Source organism: Gossypium raimondii, chromosome 5 (genome assembly GCF_025698545.1).
Source record: "Gossypium raimondii isolate GPD5lz chromosome 5, ASM2569854v1, whole genome shotgun sequence".
NCBI classification, from domain to species: Eukaryota; Viridiplantae; Streptophyta; class Magnoliopsida; order Malvales; family Malvaceae; genus Gossypium; species Gossypium raimondii.
The window spans coordinates 3,421,049-3,447,382 of record NC_068569.1 but is presented as its reverse complement, the minus strand read 5'-3'; the positions used below and the strand labels follow the sequence as shown (position 1 = coordinate 3,447,382).

The 26,334-nt window shown below is 33.3% G+C and overlaps 4 protein-coding genes and 1 pseudogene across 6 annotated transcripts; 1 reads left to right on the top strand and 4 right to left on the bottom strand.

Moving 5' to 3' along the window:
• Positions 1-3,848: 3,848 nt before the first annotated feature.
• LOC105768114 (uncharacterized) lies at positions 3,849-10,633 on the bottom strand. Of its 3 annotated transcripts, none has more exons than XM_012587865.2 (7): positions 10,381-10,633; positions 10,157-10,253; positions 9,844-10,077; positions 8,358-8,735; positions 5,986-6,355; positions 4,209-4,286; positions 3,849-4,079 (listed from the first exon to the last, which is right to left on the bottom strand). In XM_012587865.2, exons 4-7 carry the CDS (start codon positions 8,723-8,725, stop codon positions 4,029-4,031), a joined length of 867 nt encoding a protein of 288 aa, XP_012443319.1. In that variant the 5' UTR covers positions 8,726-8,735; positions 9,844-10,077; positions 10,157-10,253; positions 10,381-10,633; the 3' UTR covers positions 3,849-4,028. The 3 variants fall into 3 exon arrangements, with proteins under 3 accessions (XP_012443319.1, XP_012443320.1, XP_012443318.1); XM_012587866.2 differs by having other exon boundaries at positions 10,157-10,244; XM_012587864.2 differs by lacking the exons at positions 9,844-10,077; positions 10,157-10,253; positions 10,381-10,633 and adding an exon at positions 9,013-9,815.
• Positions 10,634-12,104: 1,471 nt separating this feature from the next.
• Positions 12,105-17,625, bottom strand: LOC105771434 (vacuolar-processing enzyme-like; annotated as a pseudogene).
• Positions 17,626-17,960: 335 nt separating this feature from the next.
• LOC105771433 (vacuolar-processing enzyme) lies at positions 17,961-20,407 on the bottom strand. The gene is made up of 9 exons (XM_012592901.2): positions 20,198-20,407; positions 19,945-20,109; positions 19,679-19,835; positions 19,464-19,549; positions 19,165-19,367; positions 18,858-18,906; positions 18,519-18,686; positions 18,200-18,406; positions 17,961-18,113 (listed from the first exon to the last, which is right to left on the bottom strand). The coding sequence occupies exons 1-9, from the start codon at positions 20,405-20,407 to the stop codon at positions 17,961-17,963; spliced, it is 1,398 nt and encodes a 465-aa protein (XP_012448355.1).
• A 1,165-nt stretch (positions 20,408-21,572) lies between these two features.
• On the top strand, positions 21,573-24,056 carry LOC105769714 (uncharacterized). The gene is made up of 4 exons (XM_012590528.2): positions 21,573-21,962; positions 22,083-22,188; positions 23,152-23,295; positions 23,736-24,056. Exons 1-4 carry the CDS (start codon positions 21,703-21,705, stop codon positions 23,970-23,972), a joined length of 747 nt encoding a protein of 248 aa, XP_012445982.1. The 5' UTR covers positions 21,573-21,702; the 3' UTR covers positions 23,973-24,056.
• A 221-nt stretch (positions 24,057-24,277) lies between these two features.
• LOC105769713 (probable protein phosphatase 2C 72) lies at positions 24,278-26,019 on the bottom strand. The gene is made up of 5 exons (XM_012590527.2): positions 25,743-26,019; positions 25,262-25,591; positions 25,049-25,163; positions 24,738-24,961; positions 24,278-24,640 (listed from the first exon to the last, which is right to left on the bottom strand). The coding sequence occupies exons 1-5, from the start codon at positions 25,917-25,919 to the stop codon at positions 24,455-24,457; spliced, it is 1,032 nt and encodes a 343-aa protein (XP_012445981.1). The 5' UTR covers positions 25,920-26,019; the 3' UTR covers positions 24,278-24,454.
• Between the last annotated feature and the right edge of the window lie 315 nt (positions 26,020-26,334).

Genomic DNA, 26,334 nt, shown 5'->3' with positions numbered 1-26,334 from the left:
GTTTTCTTGCGATTTTTGTTGTTCTTTTCTTTGTTGCTCATAATAGTATTTTTAGATTTCTTGTAAGATTGCATTTTTTGTTTCATTTCTCAATTATTTGTCTATTTTTATTCTTTTGTTCTTTGATTAAAATTGTAGATTTTAGTTCTCAAAAGATCATTTGGAGTTTTTATTTTCGGAATATGTTTGGAGCTATATTTTCAAGTGCTTTGAATAACATTGAAGTTTACTTGGGGTGAGTTTAGATGGATAGTGCATTTACAATTGTCTATCTAAACTCACCTTTAAACTATGTCCTTTTTCGTTATTTATTTTCATTTATTTTTAATATTTGATCTATATATATACAATCATAGCATTTTATTTTCATATTGAAAATACACGGCAAAAAGAAAGTTTATATATACCCAACCTAGTTTCTATTATTATATTTTTTGAAAATTACACAATTACTGATTTTCAAAAATAGGAAAAAGGAAAACTTATAGCTGGGGTTAAGGATGATAACGATATAATTAAGATGGATTTTGAAAAAAATCATAAAAATATTTTGGTTTTTAAAACCCAACTCAGCTTGGAATAAGTTATATGCTCTTAAAAAATCAAATAATAATCCAAATCGATATTGAATCGAATCATAATCTTTTAATTATTATAATTTTCCAAATTAAATAATTGTCAATTTTTCTCAAGTTAAAAGGGAAATCTTTTTCTTATAGCGGGGATTAAGGGGAAAAAGGTACAGTGTATACCTACCTGTCATTCGCTCTTTGCTTGGAATTTCTAAAAGAAATACGTGTGCTTTGGGGCCCTCCACGTGTTCTCCCTGGGTTGGATCAGCCTCTACCTCTATCATGTGATGTTTGGTGGTCCCACAAAGAATCAGTATCTTTTCAGTTGCTTGACGACGGAATCCGTCAATTGCGGCCCTGCCCGCACTCATCCGTCTATCCTCCCTTCTATTACGTCCTTCACTGTCGTAATGTTTTGTCGCGTGTCGACACGGATAAATATGAAACGTCGATCTATGTGCTAACCTTTTCATCAGCCATTCGATGCGCCAGTAATATCGGGCTTTGTACCTCCCTCGAATTTACAAAAGAATAAAATTCTAATCCCATGGAATAAACATTAAGAGCCCCACCAAAAACGGCCACGTTTCACCTTGTCATTATCAAAAAATAAATACCGGTGGTAATAAAAAATTTACACGCGTATACGTAATAAATAATGGTAATAGTGTGTTTTTTTGAAACGGGTAGCAGCTGATACTACCAGCTGTAACAATGTTACAGTATAATCTCCAGGCTGGAAATCCGGGCAGCTGCCCGATTTTTCCCCTCATTCTCTCTCTATATATTTAGACCCCACATCCCTAAAACGCACACTCACATTTTCTCCATCTTTTAACCCAAAAAAGAAAAGAACGCTCAAAGGATTTGCAACAATGGGTCTCTCAAAGGCTTCTCTAATCCTTGTTCTCGTCGCTGTTTGTGCTCTTATGGGTTCAGCCGTCGCTGCTGAAGCCCCAGCACCGAGTCCCACCTCAGGAACCGGCTCCATCTCCCCCTCATTCGTCTCTGTTTTCTTTGCCGCTGTCACGGCTCTGCTTTTCGGCTCTACTCTCAGGATCTGAAGGGTGTTGGCTATTGATGGTGTAGAGAGGGTGTTTGATTTCTCATTTACATAGATTTAATTTTTGGGAGGGGTGAATTTTATATGGAGTTTTAGTATATCTAGGAGTCCCTATATATATAAATATGCGAGAGTCGAGAGAGGTAGTTTTGTTATCTACTGCACAGATTATTCATGGTGGATGATGTTTGGACTTATTTGTTTCAGTATTATTATGGATTGATATCATTTGCATTAGTACGCAATCTTTTATTTCTTTCTTTGCTTCTTGAATTTGTTGTATGTTCATATATGTTTTTTTTTTGTTTGTTACGTATTTTCTTGCGTTTTCTCTACAGCCAAACAAAAATAGCAGCAGCATATGAGCATTATAGTCAGATTTACCCGTTAAAGACTCTAAACTCAAATTCAATTGTACAATTTAGTCATCAAATATTTGGCAATAATGCTGAGAGCATTGCCCAATGCCCACCACTCACCACCATGTGCTAATGGAAACTATCCTCTATTCATACCAACATTATTAATGGGGTCCCTTTATATTATATGTTAAAAATAAGGCTTTTAAAAGCTTCAGATAGCCCTTGGCTTGTTTGAATGGCTAGCAGCTCTTTATTCTTTTTATGTTTTCTTTTTCTTTGTTGGTTCCAACTCCCATGTTTGAAAGTTTGTGCTTCGTGGATGCCCACTCGCAAATTTCTGGAATGAGATTTATACAGTTAATATTCTTCTACAATTAATATATAGCGATATATATAGTCCCATACCAAATTTACATTATTGTTGGTGGGTCTTTTAGCTAATGGGACAGAGAGATCATAATTGAACTACATTGGAAAAACAATGGTGGTGGGTTTAACTGAAAATTTGAAGTCAATGAGATATAATTAAATCCCACATAATTCTTATTGCATTTTCTAATATGCCATGGAGTGCATTATTCTTATTCTACACTGACAATGAAATAAAATCCCCTTCTTTCTTTCTTGTAGTTTCTTCACCAATAAATTATTCTTATTTTGATATTATAAAGTGGGCCATTTCTTCTATTTCAAGTACAACATTTAATTTCCAGTTAACCAGCCTGATGAAGTTAATTGGAGTACATGCTAGATGTCAATCTCTAGTTTGGTTTGAGCTTAGAATAGAATTGCTTGTACAGTTTGACGCAATAAGTTACGTTTACATTATTCCAATTTATAATTATATTATTGACTTTTTTATTTTATTTTTATTTAGGTGAGGATATTTACTCAAGAATTAGACACGATTTTGGTACATAGAAGGTCCATGTGTGGTTAAAAATGTCGATGTCAATCCAATCGTCGATTGCCACCTTCTCATCTTGATTTTTTGGGGAGGGAGGGCCTATACTTTATAGTAAATAAAAAGACCTATAATGACAAGAATGTTAGATCTAATCTTTGGTTTTATTTTTTTTTTAAATTTCTGCATTTCTTACTATAAGGTCAATTTTCGAAACGGGGATTAGCCCAAAAAAGAAGAGGAAAAAGAATGCTATGCAAAGCTTACATGTATTTACTCGAAAATAAACCTGTAAGCAATTTAGTGCTTATTAAGGAACAGTTGATTTTGCTTTAATTAGATAAATGAAAAAGATGGAAATTATTTTAAAATTTTATCAGAACCAAGCAAGCAAAGCATCGCTCAAGTGTGCCAATAAATCAAAGCTCTTTAAGTTTTGGTAAACCAAAAATATGGTCTCCGTTGGTTGGCGTTTGCATTGATTCTCCTCAAGGAATTTCATTTTTCTTCTCAAGTCTCTTTTTTAACTTTTAGAATAAGGTCCCGTGAACTTTAATAATTTCTTTCCAACTTTTTTTTTTTTTGGCTTAAAGCTGGAAGTCAGTTGAGAAAGATGGAGAAATTTCTGTTTCTGAAGTTGTCCTTTTCCACGTTTATTTAGAACTAACGGTCTCGCCAATAATAATTTCTTTACAATACTAGTTTTTTAGTTTTGGGATTAAGAAACTAGTACTTATAAATCCAACCCATGTTTTTAGGCTTCTAAGCAAATTTGATGACCGTTTTGCTTGAGATAGGTTTTATTCTAGATAAGATATTTGTATAAAAATGCTATTTTATTTTAGTTTTTTTAAAAAGGTAGTTTTTACTAGCAGCAGAAAAGAAATTTAAACAATCTTTCAAATCATCTAATAAATGAAATGCTCTTCATTTGCTTACACCACATATTTTGCTTAATCTAAACTTTTCATTCATCTCATATATGAAAAGATCATCATTTATACAGTTTAAAGACTAATCTCATCCTTTAAAAAAATAAAGAGCAACTGTCTCTGGAAAATCTCATCATCATCGACATTTGCAAATACCCAAAAAATCATACCTTTAAACTGCACCTTCCCAGCTTTCTATTCAGAGTCAGATTCCATATTACCCATAGCCTTTAAACCTCTTGGTCTCTGCATTAGATCATTACATTAAAAAGATTTCAGTTTCGGTGATTTCTAGGAATGAGAAAGAAAAGATCAACATAACAAATCCAATTAATGTTACAATTGAGATGAGATAACTAAATATATATTTATTACCTTCTTTGTGATCTTCTTCTCCCTGACTTCATAACGTTCGAGGGTTAAATCGCAAAGCCATGTCCCAGGACTTACCAGCTGCAATCCAGATTACCCAAAATTAGCATTCAAAAGCATAATTATTAAATCATGGGTTTAAAAAAAAAAAAGAAGATGATGAAAAGTTCAATTTCTTAAAACAAAAAAAGAATACACATTATTTTATTGCTTGTGGTGTATTTTCTGTTTGCCAAAGTGGACCAGTTGGAAGATAATGATTCAACCACCGCCATAACAATGGTCACAATACAACAAACTGGAGATGCAATTATCAAAAGAAGCCCCTACAATAACAGCATATTGCAGAAAAGTCCCCAACAATAATGCGTCGATCATCGTGCCTTCTTTTGTCGTTTTTTATTCATTTATAAAGTAGTAGTAAATAAATAAAATGTGTGATTCGTGTCTCGGTCACATCAAGCACCATACACTTCAACTTCTTTTTGAATTACACGTGTATTGTTTGTCCCCACTCATTTGTCTCTTTCAATAATACATTCCTCAAATGGGCTACCCCTCTCTCTTTACATTTTCAAATAAGGGAATGAAATATTTTAAATATCTTAAATGATGGTATAATTATATTTCACAAGTTCATTATGTTAGTTATTTCACTTGCAAAATCTAAAAGAACAAAAGATAAATTAAAAAGCAGTTAAACAGGGATTGGTACTAATTAAATAAATAAAACTCCCAAGTTGGATTTATTTAATTGGACCACGTGAATACTCACTAATACTTTATATGATATATAAATTATTTAAATACTTTTGTTAACAGAAAACATAAACTATTATGTGTTCTCTATTTAAGTAAAGATTCTATATCTTTTATTAAAATACATAATAGAATAAAAATGGAATTCTTTTACAAAAATTCATGTTTTAGAAATCTATTAAGAAAATTTCAAATTTATGAAAATCAAATTACATGTCAAGAAAATTTTATATTTTATTTTAAACGAACCATAACTCTTATTTTCTATAAATAATTTTTCTATTTTTAAAACAATTATATTTATAAAAATATTTTAAAAGTTAGTATTATTAACTTTTTATATAATTTCTTTTATTATAATGTGATTAAACAAATTTAAAAATCTGTAAACAAATTAGAAAAAGGAGATCAACAAATTTTAATAATCTCACCACAAAAATAAATTACAACGCACATTATCTTAACATATAATATGTTTCTATATATTTTTTTAATTAATAATGTCCAAAACATATACGTTGAAGCTAAACCTGGAAGATGTTACCAAAAAAAAAAAGAAGCTAAACCTAGAAGCTCACGCGATTAAAGCATTGCCATAGGTAAACGCAAACACAAGGACACAAGTGAGCAATTAAATAAGGACCGGGTCTCAAGCTTTTCAGTGGGCCCTTCACAATTTAGGTGCTTACCAATATTTGATTGACACGTATACGATTTTTATGCTAAGTTTCTCTCTTTCTTTGCAAAATTTCTCTATTTCTTTTTCTCGTAGACCAAAGAGGGGCATAAAAGTATTATACTAAATCAATTTAAAGAACAAAAACAAACCAACCCATTATTCATTTATTTCAAGTTGTTCACAATAACTGTCCTTTCTATTTCCAGTTCTAGACAACATATATTAAATTAATTTCACATAAAAACCAAAGACTAAAGATCCAAATTCATCCCAATTTTTTAATTTCGTTATCAGATTAAGCATGAATCGAATTCGAAAGAAAGGAAAAAGAAGAGAGCTTACATTGAGGGTACGTTGAATAAATTTTGATCGCTTTTTTGGTCTTTGTGGCAGTTTAGATCCTTTAAAGGTCATGAAATCTTCTTCTTTCTCTTTATTTGTTAAAGCAATCACGAATTTAGGTGGCCAAACCATGGGTGCAGGAGCTATCTCACCGCTCCCAGAAGATGACCCTCCTTTTTTGCTATCCTGAGCTGTCTCCGAAGATGCCGCCGATTTATTGTTGTGGTGGTGGTTATCATGGTTGTTGCTGTGGTGGTTGTAATTGTTATTGTTGCCACCTCTCTTCTCGTGCACACCCCTGTCTGGCGAAGTGAATCCTCTTACACCACCGTTGCTTTGGCCTCTCATAGCACTGGAATTCTCACAGTTCCTGGAAAGATAAAAAAAGAAAATTAAAATAACTGGGAAAAAAAGAATAAAATGCTGTGATATTTTGAAAAAATAATAATAAAGTTGTAATTAAATTTACAAATGTAACCTTGGAGTGATCTAGATCGGAGATGGGTGAAAGAGACTGGGTAGAATCTAGACAAGTATTGCGTAGAAAATGGTGGTGGTTTTTTTGGAGGGCATTCTTAGGGAAAGGGTGTGAGAGTTTGTGGGGTTTGCTTTTAAATAGGAGAGTTGTTAATTTCTTTTTTTGTTTGTTTGTTTTGCAGAGAATAAGTTCAGATATTTGATAGAAAAGAGTGATTCTATATCTATCGCGATCTAGGGTGCACAGCTGGTTTTTAGACGGGTTTTAAGGCTTGGGGCATTTTTGCCATAATGGAGGGTTGAAATATGGCATGGTGTTCCTAAACTCCAATTTGTGATCGGACGGCTGACAAGGGCTGCGATCATAGAAAGACTTTTTCATAGACACGTGGTGAGGTAACTGTCGATTCAATGTTTCCAATGAGGACACGGGCCCATGAGCATGGGACGGATGCGCTAGGCATCATCATGCCATCCAGGTTCACAATTACCATGTCTAAGATCGGTTGTAAATATTAAAAAAAAAGAAGAAGAAGCTATTAGCTAAGCCATCACAAGCATAGCAACTACCCAAAATGAAAACAAAGATCAAACACCGATTTTTACATGGAATTAATATTGGTTTTCTTCCAAGATTGAGGATTAATTAAAGGGCATGACCTACTCCACTATTTTTTAAGCCAACCATTAAAATAAAAAAAATACAAAAAAAAACAATAAACAAGAGGATATGTAGACAGATCTGAAAATCTAGAAAAATTAATAATTCAAACAGCACCTAGGGAAATACTTTCAAACAAAAAAGTCTAAAAATCTGAAACCTCCCTGAAAACAAGCACAAACTTGTTTAAGATTATGTTTCAAATAGTGTACTTACTATGACCCTCTTGGAAAAAGTTAAAGCTTCCCCCATAATTGATCTTATGTCTATTTAAAGAAAATAATCTCTCAATTAGCATGAACACAACATTCACAAACTCACCACGACCATATCCCGAACCTACACTGGCGCCTACCTTACGAAATGGAGAATGCACAATTGAGATATCCTCGCACAACTATTAGTTTGTGAAAAAGAAAAAGCCAAAATCTTTTGATGATTCCGGATCCCCACTAAAAATAGAAATCGGAGGCCGAGATGTTATTTAATATGAGACACAAACAAATACCATCACCACCAAGTCAAAAGGCCTATATGGAAATATCCATCCAAAGTACGTAGATTTTTTTTAGGAGTGTCAATAACGCCAACTGTGCAGCTTATCCATTCTCGCAAAAAACCTTTCTACTACCACTGGAAAAAAATGTAGTAGGGATAAAGAAAGCATAATTATCAATCAAAACCAAACAAGTCAACAAAAAAGAAACTATCGAACCTGTGAAAAATCGAGAACTTATGCCTCTCAGAAAATTGAGGATCTTTGTATCATGATTGAGAAGAATTTCTTTTAGGTATGAAAAATCTCCAAATTTCGAACAAAGAACAAACAAAAAAAAAAACAGAAAAGGGACAATGAAGTAGGAAAATATTTTACCTAGAGCAAAGCTTATTTCATCAAATGTTATGTCAAATAAGTTAATACAGATCAGTAAAAGAAAAGGACAAGGAAGTGGGACCCGGAAATGATGGATCTGTACAATCATTTTACTCGCGCCAATTTGAACGGAAAACCTAACGCAATGGCAAAAGCAAAACCAAGTGATAACAGAAACGAGACATCAAATTATCCAACAATATACCATATTACTAGTACCCTGACCCGATCCCCCTATCTCAACGGAGCGTACATACACGCGCCAAAATGTCAAACACTCGAAGAGAAAATAGTAAATCTGACTCTTGAGTAAATAACTGAACTCATAGATGAGCGTAATTTGTGAATATAATACAGTACCTGAGAACGCGCTGAGGTGGCGGGGCCTGAGGAGAAGCAGGCCGTTGACGGAGGTTAAAATTTCCAGTCCCGTGATTGTTATTATTGCTGGGCTGATTTGAAGAGTCCTTATCGGCCCTCACGACACGGCGATCGACTCGAACCGTGGTTCGGTTAACCGGGCCGGATTGGTCGTCTTTGACCTGGATCTTCATACACCTGAGACGCTTCCGGTTTCCCCACTGCAAAACAAAATCAGAAGACGACGCCGTTTGTTTGGCCGGATCTGAGCTGGATCTTAACAATCCCGCATCACCTCCGGTTCTCTCTCTGTTGTAGTTCGCGCTATTACCATTGTTATTGCTCCTTAAAGAGTCCTTCTCCATCATTTTCTGCACACTGTCCATGGTTAAAGCAAAAATTTTAAAATTTTAAAAAATTATAATTTTAAATTAATCTCAAAACTTCAGATAAAGTGCTAGCTCCGAAAGGACAAGGAAAAAAGAAAATACGATTGGGAGAATTTCAATAGGGTTTCTCTTAAAACTTCCATACAATTTGAAACAAAAATTTCTCAGTTTAGCATTAGAATATGAGCATTGGACGGCGAGGAATTTTCCCGGAAACTTTGAAAAAAAATCTGAGGAAAAATAAAGAAGAAGAAAGCAGCCTTAACCGTGACGAAAAGTTGAAGATGGGGAGAAAAACAAGCATCGAACGGCCTTTGCATCTTCTTGAGGGGAAAAAAGATGACAACCAGGAGATGAAATTAAGCGATTTTTATAAAATAATCAATGGATTGAAGGAGGACAATGGAGATTATGAGAATTATTGGTGGGGTTGAGAAAATTAAGACTACAATAGCAGCAATAAAATGACAAAATAGTTTAAAGAGCTGTTGAAGAGGAACATAGTTGGAACACGGAAGACACAAAGCAAGCGAAAGTTGCCTTTCCTCGTAGTTAGAATGTTAAAGTGCCGAGAAAATTCAATTTACGAACATGAAAAGAAAAAGCAATCGAACCATGAAAACATCATAACAAAAGAGGAAAGCCGCTTCTGAATGGAGACTTAAAGGAAGCGAAAATTTAAGATAGAGACAGAATATAGCGAAAAAAAACATTAAAGATCTAATCTGGTGAAAAAATCTAAGCGGAAAAGGTCAAACTCTACTTCAGGCTGTTTGAAAGGGGAAAAAAACCATTTAAGGATTAAGAAGAAACTTGTAACTGGAACTTTGAGGAAAAAGGAAAAAAGAAAACAAATAAACGGGCAAAGCGAAATTAAAATCTGAAGCACAGACTCTCCATAGTAATTAAATGGAGGTCTCAGGAGAAAGAAAATCCAACATTCCCGTTAAAAATCGACTCTGTCAAAGAAATCTCCGATTCTTAATCACAGCCCGGCCCTGGTGTATCAATGGCGAGTAATCATTATAGGTAGATTTAGAATCCATACTCAGATTGTCGGGCTCCTGATCTTATCGGCGAGAAAATGACTCTCGTACCTGAATAGCTAAGGCTCTGCCGTTACAACTTTCCTTTCTTCAAAGTCCTTTGCTATAAACACAAAATTTGTTCTGGACTTTCAACAAAATAACGAAATATGAAGCCTATTCTTCCGACTTTCAGTCGTTGTAAGATTCTTATGATTTTGATACGTAAGCAATTGATCTGCTTTTTTAAAGATTAATTCAGTCGAGAATTCTTCAGAAAGTAGCTATGCTGTCGTTCAAATGTATCTGTCAGAAAAGAAAAAAAAAATCAGAAACAAAATCATTCAAACATGTTTCAAATCTCTTGAACTTGAACTTCGTGTACCCGATTCTCAAAACTTCCGCAAAAGAAAACAAATATTGACGATCAGTTAGAACCAGCAAAAATGTTCCTCAAGTTTCTTCAATTGTATCTGCAAAATCTAGGAAAAAGAAAAGTTCAAAAAACTTTTTGCAGATTGCTCGTTAACAGCTATCCATTGAAAAATAGACAATGAAATCCATCACAGTAAACCAAGATATAATCAATCTCTGCTCTCAATTACAGACCTCACAAAGTCTCAGATCCTTCTCTTCTCCTCCCTCTTATGGCACGGCTTGGTTTGAATTTAGATCCTCAACATCTGATTAATCATACTATCCATAGATTTTCGTTTTTCCTTATGAGTATTCTGTTTGTTTCTCGAGAAAGAGAAGAAAGTAGAAGCAAATTAGCAGAGAAGAAGAAAATTTGAAAAAGAAAACAAAAGAAAAAGAGTAACAGGGAGGCTGTCTCTTCTTCTGATAAAACGAAATGCGCTCTCTCCCTTTCAAAACCAATTTTTAATACCTCCTCTTACCCTCCGTTACACCACAAGTGTACATCACCAGGGAATTTCTAACCATTGATCATTAATCCAACGGCTTCAATTGCCTTTTCTTTCGAACCGTTAACTCCGTTTATCTACAATCCCCGTTACGTAACTTTCATGTGCCTTATTATCCGTAACAATAGCTCACGGCGTTAATAATTAGCGGAATCTTCATAAAAACGCTGGAATTAAAAATATATTTTCTAAATTGCTTTTCAGTTTTTATTTTATTTTATTTTATCAGTTCAGTTTTAGATCAAAATTACACGCATTTTACAGTTTTTATTTTATTTAAATTTATTATATAATTGTTTATTGATTGAGTCAAGCTAAACCTATATATGTCATTAACATTTTATATAATTAATCAAGTTTGGTCGGTCTAACTCAAAATATTGTACTTACCTTTATGTTCAATCATAAAAATTTTATACTAGGAGTTAAATTATAGATTGTCTTTTTCTTAAAAATAGATAAATTAATTCATGCATGTTAAATTAAAAAGTAAATTCATTATTTTTATTAAAATTTAATCTATTTCGTGGTTAAAATTGGTATAGTGACAAAATAACTAGATAATTACATATGGTGTGCCACGTGTACCTTATCTTGATATAAATAAACCAGTTTTAATAATAGAAATGGATGAAATTGTTAATAGAAAGACCAATTTACTTTTGATCTAATGTAGAGGACTAATTTGCTCATTTTTTAATAGAGAAAACAACATAAAATTTAACTCCTAATATAAAATACTCCATGGTACTTTTACCTAATTACTACTAATCTCTCATACTATATGTCAGACATGCTTAGTTGATATGTATGCTTGATTGTTTTGTTATTTAAACTTATAAATTAGTGTATTTCTATGTTGAATAAAATGATGTGGTTTTACTTTAAAAAAATAAAAGATAAAATGATATGATTTTTAGGTATCAATGCAATGCTATGTACGTTATTTTGTGATTAAGAATTTTTTTTCACAGTGGGCATCGTTAAAGAATAGATGTTTAAAGTTTGGTTTTAAATTTTAATTCTGTTGCTGTGTGTTCTCTCACTGATGTTGTTGCCTGACTGATGCTTCGATATACTGCAAATGCTATGATGTATTTCCTTGTATGCTGGCAGGTCATTGCTAATATTTACACGACCAAAACACAAACACATGCAAAACACACCATGCGCGAATTAAACGTCTTAAAAATTTTGTTATCAGTTCAAAATGAAACCAAGGTTTTGCGTTGTTTTTGTATCTGTCTTATTGAATAATTTTCACAGGCTTGTTTAGTACGAAAAAGAGAAAGGAAAGAGAACGTTAGATAGCATAGGGACATTGCCTTAACCATTGAACTTATGTGCTACAGTTTTCATACAATTATATGCGTACCTTTTTTCTTTTGACATGATCATTTAAATATATGTTTATACCTGAAGCATATTTACTTAAAATTAAGCAGAAAGGTTCAGAGTATATACTAAATTATATGAACAATCACTTCCAGTTATTTTCCCCTTTTATTTCTATATTTATGCACTGAACCTTTCAATGACCGATCGGAATGCTGGCACAAGCTTGTGCCGATGCCTCAACCATCTGTTCGGTCTGAATTCTGGCATTACAGATGTTTTGCAAAGGAACGCCTGTGTTTCATCCCTTACGGGGTTAGCTTTCCACAGTGTGTCTCAAAAGTTCTCACCTGTGTAGGTGAACATAGCAAAGTGTCTTCTCAAGTAGCTAGGCAAACTATAGAATGACGAAACGAGAAGCTGAGGATCGAAAATATTACCATTTCTTTAAGGCATTTCCAGTCATCAACAAGAGGTTGTCCAGCTGGTCAAACTGTGTTCAGTACTTCTGGGCCTCTTTCGAATAAGAGCATGCCGATGAGTTTCACACTGTGGTCTATGCGCATTCTGCAAGACATAATTTCAACAAGCTGCTTTTGAGCTTCAGTCTTCTCAGCAGAGCCTTCAGGTGCCTTGCGATACTGTAAATTCATGTCCATTGCTGAATGTCTGATATATGTATACGCGACTAATTTATATTTTCATAAAATAAAAAAAAAAGGCATTAGAGACAAACCTTCTCCAAAAAATACACAAGATCAGCATCACGCTGGTTAACAACTGCTGTTGGTGGCTGCAAGGAGTCGACGTCAACGAATGTGAAATTATCATTTGCAGGATTTGTGCCAAAGTATGCAAAGAGAGCATCCTTGCTAAGCGCTATATCACCGTATTGCATAACGTGGGACCTGGTAGTCCGCTTTTTTACCTGCCGAAGCCATCAAAATGAAATTGCATAAGAGATCTCAACAGCAAAACCAGATGGTTTGTCGGACACATTAGGACATAAAAAATGGAGCCATAGGGAACATATATTCGATGTTAAAGGAAATTAGATGGACCGTTCTTAGATCTAAACCACACAAGGATAAAATGATTACCGCTATCAGCAAAAAAAATCACATTGAGGAAGGAAGAGGTCATCCGAATACAATTTTAAAAACCTTACAAGTTCATATTGCTTCTGCAAAGTCTCTGCCCGCAAATTATGTGCGTCGCTGCTCAAAAGAAACAGAAACAGTATATTAAAAGTGTTAACGTATATCACCAACCTCTAATCTCTTGACTTTTTATATTTGTCCATCAAATATTTAGATTGTGACAAGATGGACGTATGAAATCAATTGAAGATGTTGAATCCATACCTGTCTTCCATCCAAGCAAGACTGTATAAGTCTCCCAAACAGGTCTGATGGTACTCTGGGGGAGCACTTGGGTCATCTCCAGGACAATAGGCTGCAAAGCTATTCTCGCTTGCGTTCGATGCTGTCGTGGATAGATATTCAAACCTTCAGGAAGAAGACCCTCAAAGATACTTCCTGAATCACAAGCTTCAAGGTGGAATACCTACAAAAGTTGCATGTAGACAACACACTAAAATGTCACCAAAATGATGGATAATGGGTCCAGCAACCGGGAATTATTAACCACAACAATTTACCAGAGCCTTTATAAGTTCCTGAAGCATGTTTTTTCTTTAAAAGCTCGATAAGTTGGTGATATACGGGCCGGGCCTCGGGCACCACTTTTTTGGCCCAGGCCCGGCTCGGCCCGGCCCGATATAATAAATATATTTATTTTTTAAAATTTTTTTAATTTTAAAATATTTTTAAAATACTTTTTTATTTTTTTTAATTTTAAAATATTTTTAAAATACTTTTTAAAATATTTTTTTAATTTTAAAATATTTTTAAAATATTTTTTTTATTTTTAAAATAAATTTTTGGTATTTATTAAAAATAGGCCGGGCCGGGCTCGGACTTATGATTTTTTTCTCGGGCCGGGCCAAAATTTTTTATGAGCCCAATCCGAACCCGGCCCGGCCCATGAGCACCTCTAGTTCGGTGGCTAAGCCAATAGCAAATAGAGGTCTTCACTCCTTGGTTAAATGAGATAACTTTCTTTTAAACTTAAATAATTTAAATTCAACATTTCAACTCTTAAATAAATAAAAATTTGTATTTTGGCTAATCCAAAATTTAATAATGTAATTTAATTCTTTTTAACGCAAAGTTTATTTTTTTCTTTCAACATTTTATAATTATACCTCAATCTCTTAAATAAATTTATTGACTACACTCATAATGTCACGAATTAAATGAATATTAATTAAATTGCAAAAATTAATTTTAAATTAAATAAATTAGATTTTTAAAAGAATAATGAGTGACTTTTTGTTGAGATTTATTCTTCATGTTGGTATCGATATTGTAAATTTTTATATTTAGTTATTTTTAATGGCCATAATCTAAATTTAGTTGAATATTTTAACATAAATCATTTATATAAGTGATTCAATCATTTCTCCTAAAAAAATTAAGAAGTCTCACCTATCAATTATTAATCCTTAATTGGTTGCTAATTTCCTAAAATTTTGAAAATTTAAAAATAATCTCGATCAATAAAATTTTGGTATAATTATTTAAGACAGACTTTAAAATTTTTAAATACAGATTTCATAATTATTTAGTACCGGACTTCAATTCAACGTCTGCATATTGTATGGATGAATATTGAATGTTTTGGAATCAGTTGACAATGATGAGAAGTAAATTTATTTATTCACTTCAATATTGTATTGAAATTATAAAATTTGAAATAAAAATCATTTATTTTATTTTTATTTTGATAATGTGTAATTATTTTGAAATTTTGACTGCCTATAAAATTATAGGTCGTCATTACATCAAGGCTTTATTCATGACGGTTTTAAATAAAAAACTAAGACCCAATAATTTTCAAGACATGTAAAATATTTTTCATGTCATAATAATTTGATAAATAATATTTTTCATATTATATTGCTTCCCACATTTGATAAATAATATTTTTCATATCATATCCTTTTAATAGTTAATATCCACCAAATAGCAAATCTTCAGATCTCAACTCAAGCACTGCTTGTCAATAAAAAAAAAAACCTCAAATCCTTGATTCAACTAAACTCTTTCTTTCTTTTATTATTTCTTTATTCAATCATGGAAAATCCAAGCTTTCATTTGATTGGTCGAATTTTGATGGCTCTCTTCTCAACAGTGATGAATTTCGCACGGTAGATTTAAACATATTTTTCATGTTTGCTAGAGGAGATGAAAATGGCTTTTGATTTGAAGAAGAAGAGGAGAGAGACAGAGAACGTGGGTGGGGAAAGAGAGAATAAAAATATATTAATTCCATATGAATGATGACGTGTATGAAATGGCACGTGGGATGCTTTGATTGGCTCTACATGGTTGATTGGTTTTTTTTAATTGTGTTAATTCAAATAGATGGAATCGAATGTCAGAAGTAAAGTTAATGTATTAATATGGGAAAAAAAATAATATTAATATAAAAAGGGAGATATAGTTTAAGGGTTAAATTGTAAATAGAATATTACATTAAATATTACTTCATAATTAATTAAATTATAAACTTTTATATAAAGTATTATTTGGTAGATTGATATTGATTTTTATAATTTCGTTAAAACAAGCTAGAGAATTTATTTAAATATGCTTAAATACAAAATTTGTCTAAATTATATTGTTTCTCTCACTTGGATACCTAAAGTTTTTTTTTTGGTCAAAAGGTACTTAAATGATCATTTTGTCTCATTTTACCCCCTAAATCACGATACCAACCAATAAAAAGATGGCATGTGTACCTGTTTTGGGTAAAATAAGACAAAATTGATAGTTTAAGTACACTTTTGACAACAAAAAAAAAACTTTAGGTACTTAAATGAAAAAATAATATAATTTAGGGGTCAACTTTGTAATAAAGCCCTTTAAATACAATCTAATGAAATGTGTTATGTTTTTTTAAGGTCAAATATTTCTAGTAGTTCTTATACCATGCGCAAGTTATGGATTACTATAATTTAGTCAATTATGGTCGTTGTACTTTTTAAAATTTGAAATTTCATTCTCAATCCAAACGATAGCTTTTAAATTTGCTCGATCAAATCTTGCTATTATTCTTGTACTATGTGTAAGTTGCGAATTTAGTTCTTGTTCTCCAATTTGTTTATTTTAGTCCCTAAACTTCTCAAAATTTAAAATTTCAATTTTAATCAAATGGTAATCATTGAATTCATTAACTAAATTTTTTTACGAATATTGTGTGAAAATAAAATAATTAACTTAAAAGATTTAAAAATATAATTTGAGTAGGATTGAAATTTTAAATTAAAAAATAAAAGATTAAAAATGTCAAATTAAAATGTTGATGTTAAACCCACAATTTATAAATACTAATATCATAATTTGATTTCTTTTAATCCCACTTGGTAAATTTTAAAAAATTCACTATCAACCTACACAATAATTATCCTTTATATAAATATAAACAAATGTAAAGTAATTACATTAAAATAATATATACAAATAAATTTCAATATTAAGAAATTAAATACGTATTATATATATTTTAGTTTAAATCAAATACATTCTAAAAAGTAATAAAACAGATTGCACTACGTCAAATCCAAAATTCAGGGTTTTATAAGATTTAATAATCAAATTTATATACATAAAAAATCCCTTTGATCAATTGTCTAAATTGGTTATATGAAGTAGAAGGAATCTTTAGGGTGTTTGATTTGGAGACAAAAGACCCTTCTATTAATGGGTGAATGTAATTCTATGATCTAACACTTCTCTTTCTCTCAATATTATCATTTCCTTAATATTGTAATAATAACAATAAAATGTAGCTCTATCGTGGCTTCATAAAATAGACATTGGTCCAAGTTAGTTTCATATATACTATAAACTACTCTATGGTGGCTTGAGAAAATTTACATTATTTTATCAACATATACATCATTGTTGGCGTATTAAATATAAGAGTTCAAGAAATACAAGATTCTGTTATCATCTCATTCTCTTAAATTTGTAATGAAATTTTGGCTTAATTAAAAGAAATGGTTTTAGGAACTTTGAAGTCTTAAATATGTAACGGCCGATCGTGATTATGGTTATTATATAGTTGTTTATTTAATAATTTTAAAGATTAATTTTCTAATAAATTAGATAATTTATTTATGAAAATAGTTATAAAATGAAAATAATAAATATATTTTACTTATGGTTTTACTATATGCTTGATATGCCAGTGTCGTTCTTCATCTGTTTATGCTTTAAATTATGTAATTGTTTTGCATTGTATTTTACTTATGGTTTTACTTGTAATGACTAATGAGTGAATAAATAATCTCCGAAAGCTTTGGTGAAGAATTTTCATATAGAATCGACCTAATGGGATCAAAACTCTAAGAGCCCACCAAAGAGAGATTAAGTAAAATGGGATTGAATGTGCTGCAATCTTTATAGCAAGGAACAATGTCTGAATCATTCAGGCGATACTAACAGTAGGACGTCTCGGGTGGCATCTCTATGGACCGTAACGATTATTTGATCTCTCTCCAGTAATTAATTGGATGGCATATATATTTATTCACATTCCATCTCAAGAAAAAGAGAAAGGAAAGAGAATGTTATTAGATAACATAGGAACATTGTCTGAATCATTCAACACATATGTTAAAAACATTTCATACAATCTTATCCGGACTTTTATTCATTTATTCGTTTACACCCAACAAGCATATTTATGTAAAACTAAGCAACAAGGTTCAGTGTTAATACTAAACTACATGAACAAAAATTTCTAGATTTTTGTCCTTTATTCTATATTTTATGCACCGAACCCTTTCTAAAGAGAGCTTCAATGATCGGCATGAATGCCGACACAGGCTTGTGCCGATGCTTCAGCCATGTGTTCGATCTGAATTCCAGCATTACAGATGTTTGCGAAGGAACGGATGTATTTCATCCCATACTGGGCCAGCTTTCCACAGTGTGTTTCGAAAGTTTTCACCTGCGGAGGCGAACAGAGCAAAGTGTCTTCTTAAGTAGCAATATACAAAATATAAGGCAACAAAAAATGAGAATCGAGAATATTACCATTTCCTTAAGGCATTTCCAATCATCGACAAGAGGTTGTCCAGCTGGTCGAACGACGTTCAAAACATCTGGGCCTATTTCGGTTCCGAATAAGAGGTTGCCGATGAGTTTCACACTGGTGTCTATATGCATTCTATGAGACATGATTTCGACGAGCTGCTTTTGAGCTTCAGCCTTCTTAGCAGAGCCTTCAGGTGCCTTGCGATACTGCAAAGTAATGTCCATTGCTTAATGTCTTATATTATATTCTGACCAATTGAAGGGACAAAGAAAATTCTCGTGTTTAATTTATAGAATTCAAAAGACACAAGGCACAAACCTTCTCCCAAAAATGGACAAGATCGGCATCGCGCTGGTTAATAGCTGTTGTTGGTGGCTGCAAGTTATATTTTGCAGTATTTTCACCAAAGTATACAGAGAGATGGTCCAGGCTAAGCACAATGTCACCGTATTGCATGACATGAGAGGTGGTTGCCCTTTTCTTTACCTGTAAAAGTTGGCAAAATGAAATTGCACATAATCATAGATCTCAACAGCAATATAAACTTAAATTTGAAATCAAAAGAAATTTGGACGGACCTCTAGGTATAATTTCATAATTTCTTACATTTAAAATAAATAAAATATTGGCAAAATACACAATTTTCTAAAACCATACATTTTGATATTGTTGCTGCAAAGTCTCTGTCCGCGGATCATGTGCTTCACTGCACAAAAGAACCCTCAACATTAGAAAATTTCCTAATTTAGTCCAAACATTAATAGAAGCAAAATTGCTCGTATGTCACCCACTTTGCTCCTTGACTATTTGTCCATATATTATTAATTGTTAATTTCAGAACAAGGTGGAGCTATGGAATCAATGGAAGATGCTGATTAAATATACAACATTAAGAGATATGGAGAAAACAAATATAGGCAAATGATGAACATGCTTGGAATGGATCCATTATATTCATCCATACCTGTCTTCTATCCAAGCAACACTATATAAGTCACCCAAACAGGTATCGTACTCTGGGGGAGCACTTGGTTGGCCTCCAGGACAATAGGTTGCCCAGCTACTCTCTGTTGCATTCGACGCTGTGGTCGCATAGATATTCAAACCTTTGGGATCAAGAAGACCGTCGAAGATACTTCCCGACTCACAAGCTTCAATATAGAATACCTACAAAGTTACATGTAGACAATACACTCAAATGGCACGAAAGTGATGGATGAAGGGTACAACAACTGTGAATTATTATTGACAACAACAATTTACCAAGCTTTTATAAGTTCCTGAAGCATGCTTTTTCCTTAAAACCCAGTTAAGATCGTTAGCATAAATATAACTATCGTCAGGCATCCCTGGATTAACATAAAAACGAACGTTAGTACGTAACTGTAAAAACTAGTGTCAATTTTCAAGCTAAAAACCATATAATCCTCCTTCATAGTTATAAGGCTAAGGTGAATTATTAAGGAGAGACTACTAACCAAGCACACCGGAAGCACCATGGTCACTGTAGAATATGAAGATATGATCATTAGGGCCACTATTAACGACCTTCCCACTACCGCCTGTGATAGCAGCTTTGTTTCCGAGGATAACATTGAAAAAGTTGTTGACAGTGACATCGTCTCCTGTATAATCCTACATAATTACACCAATTATGCGATAATGAGAATCATATAAATTGTACAACTATTAATCAACGTACATCGTTTACAAATAAAGCAGTAGCCAAGAAAGAAGAACATACCTTTGGAACTCCATGATAAACATCAGAGCCGTTAGGACTGTTAATGATGATTCCAGGCCTGGGGTTATTTTCATTGTAAGCGATATCATCATACATAAAGACAACTATATTTTCATCTTTCAGACCACACTTCCTCAGGAGTTGATAAGCATGACAAACATCAGCCTGAATAAGTTTACCTTTGTTAACAAAATTATAATATTTTGAAGTGATCATATATATTTTTAAAAAATATCATGGGAAAATATATGACCTGATGCCTGTAATTCTCATATCCACGAGATCCAGCTATCAGGACCGCCCATCTGGAACCACCAACTCTACCATCGTCGCTTTGATGGAAGAACTTATAAGCTTCGGGCGATACTAACCGTAGGACGTCCCCGGTGGCATCTCTCTGGGCTGTAACGATTCCGGTCACCGATAAAAGAAGAAGAAGAACACCGGCCACGAGAGTAGTCATTATTTGCCCAAGCTTTGATCAAACTTGAATTAGATAAACAAAACAAAATGATATTGATGATAATGCAAAAAATCAATGCTCTGCACTGCGTATATATAGTTGCATGCAAGCATGCATAAGCAGAAGTAGAGATGCATTTCGATGAAAAAGTTGGGTGGTGGTCCACTTCAATTTCGTTGGCTTTTTCATGGATCTACCGAGTCCCATATGTCCATTACGTAATATGAATACATTTGACTTGGAATTTTTTGAAATCAAACCTTTTCTTTTTATTGAAACAAAGCTGACATGGCATTTGAATGTAATCTGAGTTTGGTTCCGTCGAATGTTAAAAATATCAGTGGGTGAGACTAGTTTATTTAACGATGAAATCAAATATTATAATGATGAAATTTGTGATTGAACATTTTTTAGTAACTTGCAATAATAAATTCTGATATTAAGAGATCAAACATATATTATCTATATTTTTTTTGAAAAGAGATTAATATAAAACATGGTAATAAATCAAATCCAAATTTGTCATAAAAAAAAATTCAATTGGAGTATACAGTTGGCATGAGGAAGTTGATATTATTTTGGTCACATGTACTTGCTATACACTAATAGTCAAAGATCTTGATGTTTTATATGAACAAGTAAATAATAACTTGATTCAATTACCAATTGAAATTAAAAAGAAAAAACCTCGATTCAATTACCAAGGGCGGTCATTTTCTATGATGCTAGTTGACTTCATGCTATGGTACAAAAGGCTGTCCGTTGATAACCGTTCACAACTTGTTAAACTCTTTTCTTATTTTAAATAAATAAACACATTATATAATATATTTTAAAATTTTATCTCATTAAAGAATTTTTCGCAAGTAAATAAATAATTTTGTCAACTAGTCGCTGATGACAAATGTAATGCAAGGTTTGATTAAGTACTTGTTGACATAAATCTCATATTCAAAACTAGATAACCACTTCCTCTACCCACTATAAAAATAAAATAAAAGAATCCCAGAGCTCTAGAGAAGAAATTCAATCTTAAATCATATGGGCTAAATCCATCATATTACGACAAAACATGGGCCTTGAATTTGTTAATGCACAAATTGCAAGGCTTTCAGCCCACCCGAAGTGACCGCTTCTTGAACTCTCTCTCAATTCTCACATCCTACGCCCTACTCTTAAACTCGAATGAATGGACCATCTCCGCCGACGAACTTCATAGTGTTTCAATCAACTCTCAATTCAAAAAGGGTTATTAAGTAAAATTTTGGGTCTTTTTTTTTTGGCTTGAAAATTTTATGGAGAAATGCGAGAGCATATTGGAAGCGATCTGCGAAGAGGATGATTTAGGAGATGGGGGAGATGTGGAGATGCTTGATGTAGAAGAAGGGGAGCTCGTGGATGGTAACTCCGTAAATGATCGAGACAAAAGCGGCTTCGCAGATGTTAATGGTGAAAATCAAGGGTCCCAAAGTAAAAATAAGAAGCGGAGAAGTAATAAGAAGAAGAACAAGAAAAAAAAGAGTGGTTCAGGACCTAAACCTTTGGATATTAACAGGTTAATTTTGTGTGGAAATTGAAATTTATTTTCATCAACAAATAAATGAACACGAACTTTTTTTTATTTTTTACGGTGAAATTTGGTTTATGAAACTTTGCTAAATTCGGATTTTTGCAGGTTTGTGTTAGATACTTGTAGACGGTTAAAAGAGAAGAAGTCATACATGGTGTACACTGCTGTGGGATGTTTGGGGATTTCTGCACTGAGTGATCTTGTTAAAGAGGTATTTTTAACTTAATACCTTGCAAGATATGAAATTCAATGTTGAATTTACCATAAATAAGTTAATTAATTAGCGGATAGTTTTTTTGGATATTCTGGACTTAATGTTGCCTGTTCTAGCTAGTATGCTCTCTTACAAGCTCACCTTGTCTGGTTGGGATTTATGGTGTATTAATACCTTATAACGATGTTTGTCACTTGGTAGCATTTCTTCCCTCTACTGTGTTGGGGTTTAGAGTTTAGGGGTTATCCCTTTTACAGTTTAATCCACAACCTCTATTCATTTTGTTCTTAAAGGAAAGGTCAGAATTTGGGTTGAAAACAATTCAACTCTTAGCATCTTATAATCTACATTGTTTCCTCTACCATTGCAGATTCCATTTGCCACTTAAAATCCTGTGCTCTTAGTTGAGATGACTGACTTCATTAGTTGCCTTTTGATATAGCTTATTACCTTTCTCTTTCCTAGATGTGAGCCACTCTGCGGTGATGTAGAGTATGTTATCAATTAGATCGTCACATATCAGAAGCTAATTATCAGAAACTAAGAATGAATATGTTAAAAGTTCATAAGACAATCATTCGCATGTATTTATTTGGATGGTAGGATAACGGCAAATGATGTAAGCCTCTTTTTGAATGGATACCATCAAGTTCGCTGGTAACAGGAGATGGGTTTGTGATTGTATATACCTTTTTTTTTTTTAATTCAAGAATTTCTAAAACATAAAGTTGAGTGGTATGAAGTGTGAACTTGAAATAAGTTGCTAATTTAAGAATCACTTGTATCGTTTTGCTGATAAGTGGTTGACAATTATTTGTATTTCGCTGCAATTGATAAGCAAATCTCTGGTTCTGTAATATCACTCCCTTCGATGTTTCTCTTTCCACGCTCAAGACCTTTTGCACTCTTTTCCCTGCCATTATTCATATCGGGAGGTATGATGAAACCTAAAGTTCTCAGGTGGATGCAATTCAATCTTGTGGAGGTCAGATGACTGCTGATGGCCGACGATGTCGGACAGGTGGTGGCATATTATGGAATATCATAAAAGCACGAGAACCAGCTGCTTATCGAGAAATAATGAAAAAGGCCAAGGAATTTGAGGTGTGTACTTATTTGCACATAAAGTTCTATTCTTTTTTTTTTTTCTTTTTGTCTGCTGAATATAAACATGTGTGCATGAAAACTTCCAAGTTCATTTGTCAATTGGATGTCTAAATAACAATCATTAGGAAACAGTTGCCTTGCCCGGTTGTTTATATGCTTTGCTTGTTTTCTTAGATTAACTTCCAATCTTCTGCAAAACTTTTGTAGATTTTGGTTTTCCGGCTTCGTTATCTAATTGCAGCAGTGACAAGTGTTGTTAACATTAGTATTATGATTCAAGGAACTCTGTTTTTCATAAAATAGCCTTTGAACTTGGCTTGAGATGGAATCGCAGCGTGATTTACGGGCCTTTGGCTCATGTATCATGTGGTGTATACTTTTTGTTCTTCAAATACTAATCTAGAACAGATGCCTAATTGGTATTTATAATCTTGCAGAAGCACTTTAAGCAACAATATGTCAGACAAGCACCAGCACAGAGCAAAGAGATCTCTTCTCAAGAAACTACACGCTCGAATGGAACTGCAGCAAGTGTTCCACAAGATGCTGGACTTATTCCTAATGACCCGACAGAAGAGTTCAGTGCCGAAGGAACACGCAAATCTGTTCATGAAAGAATTAGGGTCCCTGTTTCATATGAAGACCTTCTAGGAGAGGATTCAAAAGACCATTAATTTGAGCATTTTCAAAATATTGAAACTTTGCTTGGCATCAATTTTGCATGTATAGATTTGTTGATAAAAAGGGGTTTTACATTATTTGCAAAGATACAGATGAGATCATTTTCATTAATGAAAGAATTATGAGGTTTAAATTTGATTAAAAAAAAGTCCCTTGTTTTTTTACCACTTTTTGAGTATATTATGCATTAAGCAGTATACTTACATAGAGGGATCTTTCATTCGTACAACCTACTACATTATTGTAGCCTACGTTTTTTAGTCGTTAATCAATTGCATGACTCATCATGGAAGAATAGTTGAAACTGACTGGTTCCGAACTCGTTATCATGCCAACGTAATGGATACAACATGGTTACAATTCACTGGACCAAAGAGCATCTCAATCTTTGGAATAGTTAACGCTGGTTAACAAATTAGTCACAGCTCACAAACGGGTGTTTGAAAACATATGTTCCTCTCTGCCACACAACTATTTAGCTTGGCTTTTGCTTCTTGTGGAAGAAGAGGCAAACCACGGTGCAGTCATCTACTTTTGAAGATGGGAACTTCTTTTTCCATGAGGCGGTAGCCGCTTCCACCACCGCCTTTGCCGCCTCCTGCTCACTTTCTGCTTCCATCACTATGGAGGCAACTTGGTTGTTGTTGAGCACGTCCCATACCTAATAAACAGGCCCCCCCAGAAAAAGAGTTTTTTAGGTTTCATTCTTTATCTAGAAATAACAGCATTATTATTCCATTGAAAATGGACTGGCTTACCCCATCTGTTGCGAGAACAATGAACTGGTCATCTGGGGTTAAGTGATGACGGAAGACGTCAGGGACTGCAATTATTCCGTGGTTCTTGAGTAGGAAATCACCAAAAGCTCGAGACATGGCTAAGCCTGGAGAATCTTCATGGGGCAGCCATACACGCTGGATATGTGGTTCTCCCTTTAAAGCAAGGACCCTTCCGTTGCAATTTCTTATTCTTTCTGCTTCATCTGCATCAATATATTTCATCACCCACTCAATCAAAATATTTCATCAATATATGGTCAATGTTGGTTAATTGGATGATCTGTTCTTACTTGGTAAACCAGGCTTCAAATCAGTGGTTAATTGAACAGCCTTGATCCCGTTCTCGGTTATTGCTCCTAGCACTGCTCTTGAATCGCCAACGTTTGCAATAACAAGATCTTCACTCTTTGAATGAAAAAAAAAAGATGATAGAAACTTTATCATGGTACACACATAATTTTTGTCAAATCAAATTATGAACTTGAACTAGAAGAGTTTCTTACCTGTCTGACAACAACAACTGCGGTGGTTCCACTGGTGGAACAATCCAAATTCTCTTGAAGCATTATCTCCTTGTCCAGCACCTTGAAAGCACCGATACAAGCTTCTTGCCAATTAAGAAAATCCTTGTTTGGTATCGATTTGACGTCTGTTTTTGCGACTTGATGTTGAAAACTCTTATCATCTGCTGCTGTTCTAATCTTTTCCAGAGCATTCTTTTGGTTTAACAAAAGTGATGGCAACCTATTTCTCACCATATTGCTCACTAAGTGACCGTTCTTCCCATGACCATCAAAAACTCCACAAAATGCTCCACCTTCTATTCCATAGTCCTTCAAAAAAAAAAAAAAAACCAACCCCAATGCTTTGGTTAACAAAAAAAATCCAGTATTTGGTCAAACTTTTCTTCTTGAAGAGGATTTACCCTTTTAAACAGACATAGATATATATATATATAAAAACCAAAGAGTTGCAGTGACAAACCTGATAAAGGATGGCAGCATCCTGGTTTAGCCCTTTGCTTCCTTGTTTAGTATAAAGAGAGCCAAGTCCTTGAGTTCCAAGGGAAGCGATGTTTTCAGCCAAGAAGACAACGTTTTCGTGATGACAGTCATCGGCCTCGTGAATCTCTGAAGATGCAACGGATATGCAGATTCCCATCTCAACTCAATTAACACACACACAAAAAAAATTAATTAATTTCCAATGGACTTTGTGAAATAGTTTCCTCAATCATGTATTTAAGGACTCCGTAACGCGCATGTTAGCGAGATACCAAATTAATAATTATTAGTATTATAACATAAGAAGTGGTTCCCAATGACCTGAAGCCACACTCCAATTCCATTAATAAATTTACTGTTTCTTTCTAAATAAATATATTGTTGAGTATTATTATTGGCTACCCCAAGATTCACTTAAAAAGCCATATGAGGTGTACTTTTTCGTTTCTTTTTGCAACGATTCATCATCAATGCAATTATCAATTTTTATATTATTATAAATATAATTATTATTCTTTTTGACATAATATAACAATGATATTAAAAGTGTCTAAAAATACTAGTAGTAAAAC

What these genes read in the sequence shown, in the direction of transcription:
- LOC105768114 (XM_012587864.2), bottom strand. Translation starts at nt 9,050, where the DNA reads ATGCTTGTTTTTCTCCCCATCTTCAACTTTTCGTCACG. An exon ending in CCACCTCAGCGCGTTCTCAG is followed by an intron (nt 6,356 to 8,357) that starts GTACTGTATTAT and finishes TTATCTTTCCAG; the next exon opens with GAACTGTGAGAATTCCAGTG. An exon ending in AGAAGAAGATCACAAAGAAG is followed by an intron (nt 4,080 to 4,208) that starts GTAATAAATATA and finishes GATCTAATGCAG; the next exon opens with AGACCAAGAGGTTTAAAGGC.
- LOC105771433 (XM_012592901.2), bottom strand. Translation starts at nt 20,407, where the DNA reads ATGACTACTCTCGTGGCCGGTGTTCTTCTTCTTCTTTTATCGGTGACC. An exon ending in CAGGAACTTATAAAAGCTTG is followed by an intron (nt 19,368 to 19,463) that starts GTAAATTGTTGT and finishes GTAACTTTGTAG; the next exon opens with GTATTCTATATTGAAGCTTG. An exon ending in TGCAGCAACAATATCAAAAT is followed by an intron (nt 18,687 to 18,857) that starts GTATGGTTTTAG and finishes CAACTTTTACAG; the next exon opens with GTAAAGAAAAGGGCAACCAC.
- LOC105769714 (XM_012590528.2), top strand. Translation starts at nt 21,703, where the DNA reads ATGGAGAAATGCGAGAGCATATTGGAAGCGATCTGCGAAGAGGATGAT. An exon ending in AAACCTTTGGATATTAACAG is followed by an intron (nt 21,963 to 22,082) that starts GTTAATTTTGTG and finishes GGATTTTTGCAG; the next exon opens with GTTTGTGTTAGATACTTGTA. An exon ending in AAAAGGCCAAGGAATTTGAG is followed by an intron (nt 23,296 to 23,735) that starts GTGTGTACTTAT and finishes ATAATCTTGCAG; the next exon opens with AAGCACTTTAAGCAACAATA.
- LOC105769713 (XM_012590527.2), bottom strand. Translation starts at nt 25,919, where the DNA reads ATGGGAATCTGCATATCCGTTGCATCTTCAGAGATTCACGAGGCCGAT. An exon ending in ATGCTGCCATCCTTTATCAG is followed by an intron (nt 25,592 to 25,742) that starts GTTTGTCACTGC and finishes TTTTTTTTGAAG; the next exon opens with GACTATGGAATAGAAGGTGG. An exon ending in TTTGAAGCCTGGTTTACCAA is followed by an intron (nt 24,962 to 25,048) that starts GTAAGAACAGAT and finishes ATATTGATGCAG; the next exon opens with ATGAAGCAGAAAGAATAAGA.